This window comes from Cucumis melo, chromosome 12 (assembly GCF_025177605.1).
Source record: "Cucumis melo cultivar AY chromosome 12, USDA_Cmelo_AY_1.0, whole genome shotgun sequence".
NCBI classification, from domain to species: domain Eukaryota; kingdom Viridiplantae; phylum Streptophyta; class Magnoliopsida; order Cucurbitales; family Cucurbitaceae; genus Cucumis; species Cucumis melo.
The window spans coordinates 19766413-19776252 of record NC_066868.1 but is presented as its reverse complement, the minus strand read 5'-3'; the positions used below and the strand labels follow the sequence as shown (position 1 = coordinate 19776252).

The window sequence follows — 9840 nt, the reverse complement described above, 5'->3', positions numbered from 1 at the left end:
TAGGCATATCCTCATTTGCCTATCTCCTCCCTCCTTCCAAAACTTAGGTGCCCTAAGGGCCCAAATCCATTGGTCAATTAATAGGTTTAAGAAGGAGCATCCACATTCCAAAATAATCAATGTGGGAATGCTTTGAAGAATAAAATAATAAATTTTTTCTTTTTACAAATTTTCCATCCAATAATTGTCCCCCACTTGAAAATTTTTGAAAACTTTTCATCGAGCAGTGTCTATCTCTATAGTGTTGTACTTAAGTAAAGGTGTCTGATGACTTGAACCTTTACGTAGTGACAATGGTTTAGAATATTGTAAAGTAACTCATAGTTTTGAACATTACTTCTAACGCTATCGCATAGATAGCATTATTTGAGTGAAGTTCTAAAATAGAATGTGCTTTATGGCCTTGCACATATATCCCAGTTTAGTGAATGCTTTAGGAATCTGCCTAGAATTCCATTGGAAGCGGCCCTCACTTCCACATTCACAAAGGTGAATCTATCAAGAGTACCCTACTTGATATCAAGTATAGATTTCATTAAACCGTACATAGTCCATTATCATTGCACCAGTAAGATGCAATAATACATAACCTACCTTATCTAGGTTCTAAATCATGTAATGATGGTAAACGATATCTCGCTTTGCCTCTCCACGCACGTTTGCCCGTCGGATGGCAGTGGCGCGTGTGGAGATGTAGGCATATCCTCATTTGCCTATCTACTCCCTCCTTCCAAAACTTAGGTGCCCTAAGGGCCTAAACCCATTGGTAAATCAATAGGTTTATGAAGGAGCATCCACATTCCAAAATAATCAATGTGGGAAAGCCTTGGAGAATAAAATAATATATTTTTTCTTTTTACAAATTTTTCATCCAATACTTAATGCACTAAAACAACACAAAAGTAAATACAGAGAGTGGAAGGTAGAATCGTTGTTAAGCTGTTGAATTGTTGTTAAGCCGTTGATCACAATTTCTTGCTTTCTTTAGCTCCGATGGTGGATTGCACTGCTTCACAACTTGATTGTCAGTCGGATAGACGATGGAAAGGAAGGAAGGATTTTGGCAGAGGTTTCTTTATGATCTTTCTTTTCTCTTTCTTTGGCTTCCATGCCCCCATATATATAGACGACCTCTACAAGTATGCCTTCATTATGCTTGTCCCCTGTTAAGCATGTTTCCTTGGTTTAAGGAGGAATATTTGCACTGTCTTGGGGTCTTCCCTCACCGTTTTTGTCTTTTGCAAACACACTAACATTAAATAATTAACCTAGGCCCATACTCTGTTGTCTTGTTCTTAGGTGTTGGATTTCATAGTATGCATTCAAATTAATCTCAACATTTGGTGGACATTTTCTTTCTTCCTCATCCGTTTATCACGTGCTTCTTTATTTCTTTGGGTTTTGTCGCATGGTTTCCTCATCTAATGAAATCTGTGTTGTCTGTACATCAAACCTTGCAGCAACTTGTTGATAGGTTGATTCTCTTTTTTTTGTCTTCAAATTTTACGATAGAAATAGAAGTTCTTATAGTTTTTCAGGATTTTTAAGCTTTGCAAACACATGAATGCATAGTTCCACAAACTTACATAATTTCTAAGTCTATTTGATGTATTTTTTTACAATCTTTGCTTAAATAATTATCTTGAATAAAAAGGAACAATAACTTGTATTTCTATAAGTTGTCAATAATGAACTAAAATAGTTACAAAATACAGCATACGTTCATATTTAATCATTGATAGACATTGATAAACAATACTAGAAGTTTATTAGTATCTATTAGTGTCCATCAATGATAAAATATGGAATTTTGCTATATTTCGTAAACATTTTCAACAATTTTTCCATTTACAATAATTTTTCATTTTATAATATTTTCTCTAATTTTATTCAATTATTTAAAAAGATAATTTTTTTCTTACTTATTCTCTTCCCCTTAGGTTTTTTTCTCTCACCTTTTACTTTTTTTTCTCTGTATGTTTTTTTTACCTCTTTCTCTAATTGTTTGCACTTGAAAATTTTTGTATCATAACCTTTTTCTTTTTTGGAAAATTGTCCCTTAAAGACCACTTTCACTCATGACAAAATACAAAATGAAAATTAAACACATGACCTAACACTTTAAAATTTGCAGAAATAACATTAACAAGCTAAGCCAACCCCAATTGAAATTGTCAGATGAACAAAACAGCCTCATAGTAAAAAAATATGGAATTGCATTGGATTATTAAATAATTGTTATCGGATTGTCATATGATTACCACTAATTATCAATGATATTGCTATTTGATTGTTGTTTGATTGCTATCTTATATTGATTGCTAATGATATTAATTTATTATCTCCTTGTTATTTAATTTAATATTTATTATTATTTAATTGCATAAATGATATTGACTGCTATCTAATGACATGACATTTCTTTTTTATAATTACTAAGTAGTTTTTGATAATCAACTTGTTACCTTCCATCTTTTCTCAATTATTAAGTAGTTTCTAATTACAATCATATTATCATATGATTACCTTCCATTTTTTGTCGATTGCTAAGGATTTTTGTTTTTACATTATGATTGCCATATGATTACCTTACAAATTTATTTTTAATTACTAAGTAGTTTCTAATTACCATCTATTTTTGTAATATACATAACATTGTCGATCATCCCATTGCCACTATGGAAATGGTCATTGGAAGTTTAACCACAATTACAAAATACTTAGATAGTAATTTGATTATCTTTTGATTGTCATCTAATTATCTTCTCTTTTTTTTTTTCCTCTAGTTTTAGTTAGATTTTTAAGATAGTCATTTGATTGCCTTCTATCGTTGATTGTGATCACCTTCAACTTTTTAATTTTTTCAATTTTAGTCAGCCTTTTAAGATAGTTTTTAATATGATAACCTTCTTATTGTTATCTGATTATCTTTTACTCCTTTTCTTTTCTAATTTTAGTTAGTCTTGTGAGAGTCGTTTTGATTATCTTTTGATTGTCATCTGATTATATTTTTTTTTCTAATTTAGTTAGTCTTCTAATATACATTGTCATTTGATTGCCAAAGGATCATCTTATATATATATTTTTTTCTTTTCAATTTTAGTTAACCTTATGAGATAGTCGTTTGATCATCTTATACCTTTTAATCTTTATACCTTCTCATCTTTGACACATAATTAGTAGTTTATGATATTGTTATATGATTACTTTTTTTTTTTTTTTTGTCCATTTAGTTAATTTGGCTGCATTTCATTTATTTTCTCACATAATTAGTAGTTTAAATTAGTCATTGAAACAACAATAAAACAACCTCATTCATTAAGTGACTTTCATCAAGAATTTGAGTGTATGTCGTCATTGCTATGATTGTTATATAACGGCTAATGATATTAATTATTGTATGATTTTTATATGATAATTAGTCAACGATACTAATTGTTATCTCTAATCACTATATGATACTAATCCTAAATAATTTAAACGATTTTTGTTCAAGATTGTATACTGAAATTTTTTATATTTAGTACACTATCTTGAACCAAATAACTCTTTGAAAAAACTAATACAAGATTAATGATTGATTGAAAACAAAGATAATAATAGCAAAAGTATAATTGAAAAGAAATAATAATAATTATAGAACAATAATCGAATTTCAAAAAAATATAAAAAGAAAATTGCAGAAGCAAAAAGGAAGAAGGAATTAAAGAAATCGAAGCTGTCCAAAATTTAAAAGCGGCAAACGCAAACTTGAAATTTTTTAAGAAATGACCGGGTTTATGAGTTTTTAATTTGTTTGGATGTTTTATTATATTTATGAAAATTGACAATTTAAAAATTGACTTCTTTTTTTATTAAATAATGCTTAAAAGTAATTATAAATTAGATGAATTCCTTTTTTTTTTCTTTGAATTAAAAAATCAGATGCGTTTAATTAGGGTCATTGGAGAAAAAAAATTCCACCCAAAAGCTAAAAGTCCAGGTCCAAGGTTCTCTCTCTTGCCAACTTTTCCAAGTCCCTCCTAAAATGAAACCTAATTCATAAATAAAAACCATTACCTATTCAGAGCATAGAAAAGAAAAACCAAATTTTTTTTCCCTTTTAAAACTCAATTTTTATTTGTGTTTTGCTCTCTGATCTCCATGGCCAACCTTTTCCCTTCCAGTGACAAAGGCCTTTCCACTTTGACCTTAATTTCTATTCTTTGTCTACTACTAAAAAATCTGCAAACCACAGGTTTCATTCTCCCTCCCTCTAAATAGTAAATATAATTCATAATTGTACCTGATTCTACAAATAAGTTGGGAACCGTCTGAGTGGCATCCATATTTTTTTATCAATACAGGCAACACTCAATAAAAAGTTTGTCATGTAATTGATATATCAATGGTTGCACTGAATAATTGTCCTCTCTCTCTCTCTCTCTGCATATATATATATATATTAAGTTCATTTTTCCAAAAATATTATTGATTTAGTTTATTTTGAAATTTATGTAGTTGCTCAAATCGGTGTCTGCTATGGACAACTCGGCAACGACCTACCATCCCCCGCAGAAGTTATCGACCTTTACAACCAGAACAACATCCAAAGAATGCGACTTTACGCTCCAAATCAAGCTACTTTCAATGCCCTTCGAGGCTCCAGCATTGAGCTCATGCTTGGCCTTCCCAATGATGAGATTCAATCTATGGCAGCGACCCAAGACAACGCTAATGCATGGGTTCAAGACAACATCCTCAACTTTCCCGACGTAAATTTCAAGTACATCGTCGTTGGAAACGAAATAAAAACCAACGAAGAAGCCGCGAGATTTCTCGTGCCCGCCATGCAAAATATCCAAAATGCGATTTCAGCTGTTGGTTTGGGAGGGAAAATCAAAGTCTCCACTGCATTCCACACTGGAATTCTTTCAGTAGAATCCTTCCCTCCTTCACACGGCTCCTTTGACGCCAGCTATCTTCCAATTCTCAATCCGACTATCCGCTTCCTTCTCGACAACAACTCCCCATTGCTCGTCAACTTGTACCCTTACTTTAGTTATGTCGGAACTCCAAGCATGGAACTGGATTATGCAATTTTTACTGGGACATCGTTAGTTGTAGATGGGGAGTTTAATTATCAAAACTTGTTTCATGCTATTTTGGATACTGTTTATTCAGCTTTGGAGAAGAATGGTGGAGGATCGTTGGAAATTGTTGTATCCGAGACCGGTTGGCCGACCGACGGTGGAGAGGCTGCGACGGTTGACAATGCAAGGACTTACACTAACAATCTAATTCAACGTGTGAAACAAGGGACTCCAAAGAGACAAGGAAGGGCTATTGAAACTTATGTGTTTGCTATGTTTGATGAGAATGAGAAGACAACTCCTCCGGAGGTTGAGAGACATTGGGGTTTGTTCTCTCCAAATAAGCAGCCTAAGTTTTCAGTCAGCTTCAACTAATTAGGATCATAAGGTTAATTATGCGTTTAAGTTACTAAAATATACTTTATATTTTGAATAATGTTGGAATGATTTTATTTATATAATTACCTAAGTTTTTTTAATAAAAAATGTAATAATGCATAATATAGCCTTGTATGCAATCAATATATATATATGAAAAGTTTTAATCATCATCTTGAGTCGTGTTATATATGATACTTTTGAGTGATTCAAGTCAATAAAACGAAAAGAACGAGAAGAAGAGAGTCATTGGAGAGATAGTCGATGCAAGAAAAAACCTTAGCTTTTGTATATATCCATGAGAGCCAAACGCGCACAATATATATATTAAAAGCCAGGAAGAATGACCAAATAGTTTCAGTTTTTTCAAAAGACTGATCTATACAATTTCAATCTTCAACAAAAACTGAATTCAATAAAAAAAAAAAAAAAATGTACGCTATTTTTATAAATAGTTTCAAAACCACCTGTTTTTTTTTGCAAATAATTTATGAAACAACTCTATTTTTATGCTTAAATCCTAAAGTGGATGATATAAAGGAATTTGTCGGTGGTCATTTGAAGTTTGCTGGTGAAGCTATTGGCCGGAGATGTTGGTCGTTGGAAGTTTGCAGACGGTGACTGCCAAAAATTATGGTCGAAGATTGGCTGAAATTTATGGCCGCAAGTTGGCTATTGGCAACGAACAAAAGGGGTAGCCAAAAAGATGCCGACGACAGTAGCCGAAGGCGAGATTGTTGTCTTACTACTATTTGAGAGGATGATAATTATCAATAATGATACTGATTGTTGTATATTGCTATCTCATAATATTGATTATTATTTGATTGTGAATAATACTGACCAGCAATATAATTACTATTTAATTCTAATTCCCAAGTGAGCAGCTTCTTGTTCAGTCACCACAAAAATGTTAAAACTGTTGGGAAACCGAACCGTCCTTCCTAGCGTCATCAATTTAATGATCTCTTTTTTGAGGGTAAACATAATTTTTTGTTTCATCGTCTCAGTTTAATTCATATTTTAATCCTTAATTTTAAAATCTTGCTTTACTTTAGTTCTTTAAAAAAGTATTTAATTTTGTGGTTTCCGTAGTTATGTTTTTGTTAACTCTCTAATTATCGGGTGGTCGTCGTAGATTCGAATCTAACAAACCATATGAAAAATGGGTAGAACCAAATAATATACTACACATACATAGAAAATAAACTCCAAAAAATTAAATATGACCTTACTGGATTCATAAAAAAAGAAAAAGAATAAAAAAGGATCGGAAGGAAGAGGAAAAAAAGTATGTTAATGAATCACAAAAATATCTCAAAAGTTGAAAAGAACAAACCAAGTTGAAATAATATTCCAACTATCCAACAAGTCAAAATAGTTTAAAGTAATTTTTTAGTTCTCCTATACAAAACTAAAAATACAATCCTACCAATCATTGTGTATAAAAGTAAACCAAATCTTACCACTTAATACTAAAGTTTGTGCCTTTTCAAAACTGAGAGAGACTAAAATAGAGGTTTTTGAAACTTTAGGGAATAAACAAAAATACGATCTAAAACCTTCAACTTATTTTACCTTCCTTTATTTAGTCTGATTGTTATACATATCAATCAAATATCACAAATAAAATACATAATTATTTTGTTGATATTTATATTCAGTCCTTGTAGGTACCCTTTTTCTTAATTAAATTTTCTCTAGCTTAAAAAAACAAAAAAAAAAAAGTACTTATAGACAAAGAGATGGAGCAAATCAACAAAAGCCAATCGATGGATATGATTCAAACTCGGCTCAAATAAAAATGAAGATTCTTTTTCTTTTCCTTCTTTTTCATCATCAAGCTTTTGTAGAGAGTACATATGAAAACTTAAACAAACGGTTTAGTTCGTAAAAGAAATCTAGCTAAAATTTTGTTAGAACAACCTGACTACTTCTTTTAACTAGAATCTAAGAGAAGAAATTATAAAATTCCTTTTATCAATTAAGATGAAAAACAAAGAATAAGAATCTTACTCCCAAAAAGCACGTTTGTTAAAATCAAACCACTTTAAAAGTTTCTGTGTTGCTTCTTCTATGTCTCTCTTCATCTTCATCATCATCTTCATCACCTCACGAATCTAGTAAGATCTTTCTCATAAACTGACACATTCACACACAGAAAGATCTTTCTCATAAATCGACACACACACATGTAAGCAAAGGAAGAAGAAAAGCTTGAGTTTTCTTTCTGCAAAATCCTTCACAAACGAAAAGCGAAATGGAAAGGGAATAAAAGAAAAGAAAAAGGTAATGCTACTTTATCAGTTTTTCCATGCAAATCGTGGCTTTATCCTAATTATGCACGTGGCAGCTGTAATAAATTGGTATCAGAGCTTGTAGAGAAACATAAAGAAAGCTCCAAGATTCAGATTCTTAATTTCAAAAAACTGAAAATGGCAGTAGTAAAATATGATATTGAGAAGTTTGATGGTAAGAGAGATTTTACCTTATCGAAAGCAAAGATCAAAGCCATAGTCAGCCAGCAAAAGACATTGAAAGCTCTCACGAATCCAGAAAAGCTGCCTAAAACAATGACTCAAGGAGAAAAAGAAACTATGAAAAATGTAGCCTATGGTGCCATAGTTTTAAACCTAAGTGACAATGTTCTTAGGGAGGTCAAACAACTTATGGAATGTGGAAGAAATTGGAAGAACTTTATTAGTCTAAAGACCTACCTAACTGTGCATATGTGAGGGAGAGGTTCTTTACCTTCAAGATGGATGACAACAAATCTTTAAGAGAGAATCTTAGAGAATTCAAGAAGTTGTCTTCAAATTTCAGAGAATTGGGAGATAAGATTAGTGATGAAAATGAATCGTTCATTCTACTTAATTCACTTCTAGAAACATATAAAGAAGAATGAGTCTCAAATATGGAAGGCAAAAAATCACCACAGATGATGTCATTTCAGCAATAAAAACCAAAGAACTAGAGTTAAATTCACAAAGGAGAGATCAATCAAACGATGAAGGTCTATTCTCAAAAGGTAAAAGCAAAAACCACTCAAAAGAAATCAAGAATCATAAATATATATCAAAGCTTGAATGCACATTTTGCCACAAAAAGGGACACCTCAGACAAGATTGTTTCTTTGTAAAGAAAAAGCAAAATCAAAAGAAACAAAAGGAAAAACAGCAAGAAGAACCAAAGGCAATCAAACTCCATTCATGTAATCAGATGCCTTAACCATCTCAAAAAGTTCAATGAAAATAGAAGGTAATAAAGAAACTCATGACTGGATTCTTGTTTCAGGGTGTTCATTCCATATGGCATCATTAAAGGGATGGTTTACAACATACAAAGTTTGGGATGGAGGCCTAGTATACATGAAAAATGACAATACTTGCAAGATTATAGGTATTGGATATGTTACTCTTAAATTCAAAGATGAGACAGCAACACTTCTTAGGAATGTGGGGCATGTTCCATCCTTGAAAAGAAATTTAATTTCTCTTAGAATGCTAGACTCCATAGGTTGTGAATACAAAGGTTCTGCTGAAAGGTTTGAAATAATAAACGACTCCAAGATTGTTCTTGTTGGTACAAAAATAAATGGACTCTTTCTTATCAAAGAAGTGTTCATAAACCATGCTACACTAGTTGTTTCTAATGATAAGCTAACTGAATGAGATTTGTGGCATAAAAGACTTTCTCATATAAGTGGAAAGGGATTGAAAATATTGTCAGAATAAGGCATTATTCCTAAAGGAGTGGTTGAAAAACTATCTTTTTGTGAGCATTGTGTAGTTGGTAAATCCACAAGGCAAAGTTTTCAAAAGGTTGATCACAACACTAAAAACATCCTAGATTACATCCATTCCAACCTATGAGGACCCTCACAAACACCGTCTTTAAATAATTCCAGGCATTTTCTAACCTTTACTGATGATTATTATAGAAAAAGTTGGATTTATTTATTAAAATATAAAGACCAAACTCTAGAAAAGTTTAAAGAATAGAAAGTCATGGTAGAAAAACAGACTTCTTAAACAAATTAAATGCTTAAGAACTGATAATGGTTTAGAATTTTGTAGTGAGGAGTTCAATAATTTTTTAAAGAACATGGAATAAGGAGATATAGGACTCTTAGATATACCCCCAACAAAATGGTGTTGCTGAAAGGTCAAATAGAACAATAATGGAAAGAGTTATATGTCAAATGTCAAATGATTTAATTCCAAAAAAAAATTTAGCAAAAGTTGTTTCCCATACTATTTATACTCTTAATAGTTGTGCTCATTACTCTACAAACTTCCTAACACCTGAAGAAAAATGGTCTAAACACCCCCCAAATTTGTAGAACCTTAGAATTTTTGGTTGTATAGGGTTTATCCATCAAAGTCAAGGA

General features: G+C 31.6%; 1 protein-coding gene across 2 annotated transcripts; it reads left to right on the top strand.

The window, feature by feature from the left end:
- Positions 1 to 4001: 4001 nt before the first annotated feature.
- LOC103498316 (glucan endo-1,3-beta-glucosidase, basic isoform-like) lies at positions 4002 to 5626 on the top strand. Of its 2 annotated transcripts, none has more exons than XM_008460885.3 (2): positions 4002 to 4237; positions 4501 to 5626. In XM_008460885.3, the coding sequence occupies exons 1-2, from the start codon at positions 4144 to 4146 to the stop codon at positions 5445 to 5447; spliced, it is 1041 nt and encodes a 346-aa protein (XP_008459107.1). In that variant the 5' UTR covers positions 4002 to 4143; the 3' UTR covers positions 5448 to 5626. The 2 variants fall into 2 exon arrangements, with proteins under 2 accessions (XP_008459107.1, XP_050936595.1); XM_051080638.1 differs by lacking the exon at positions 4002 to 4237 and adding an exon at positions 4292 to 4406.
- The last annotated feature ends 4214 nt before the right edge of the window (positions 5627 to 9840 follow it).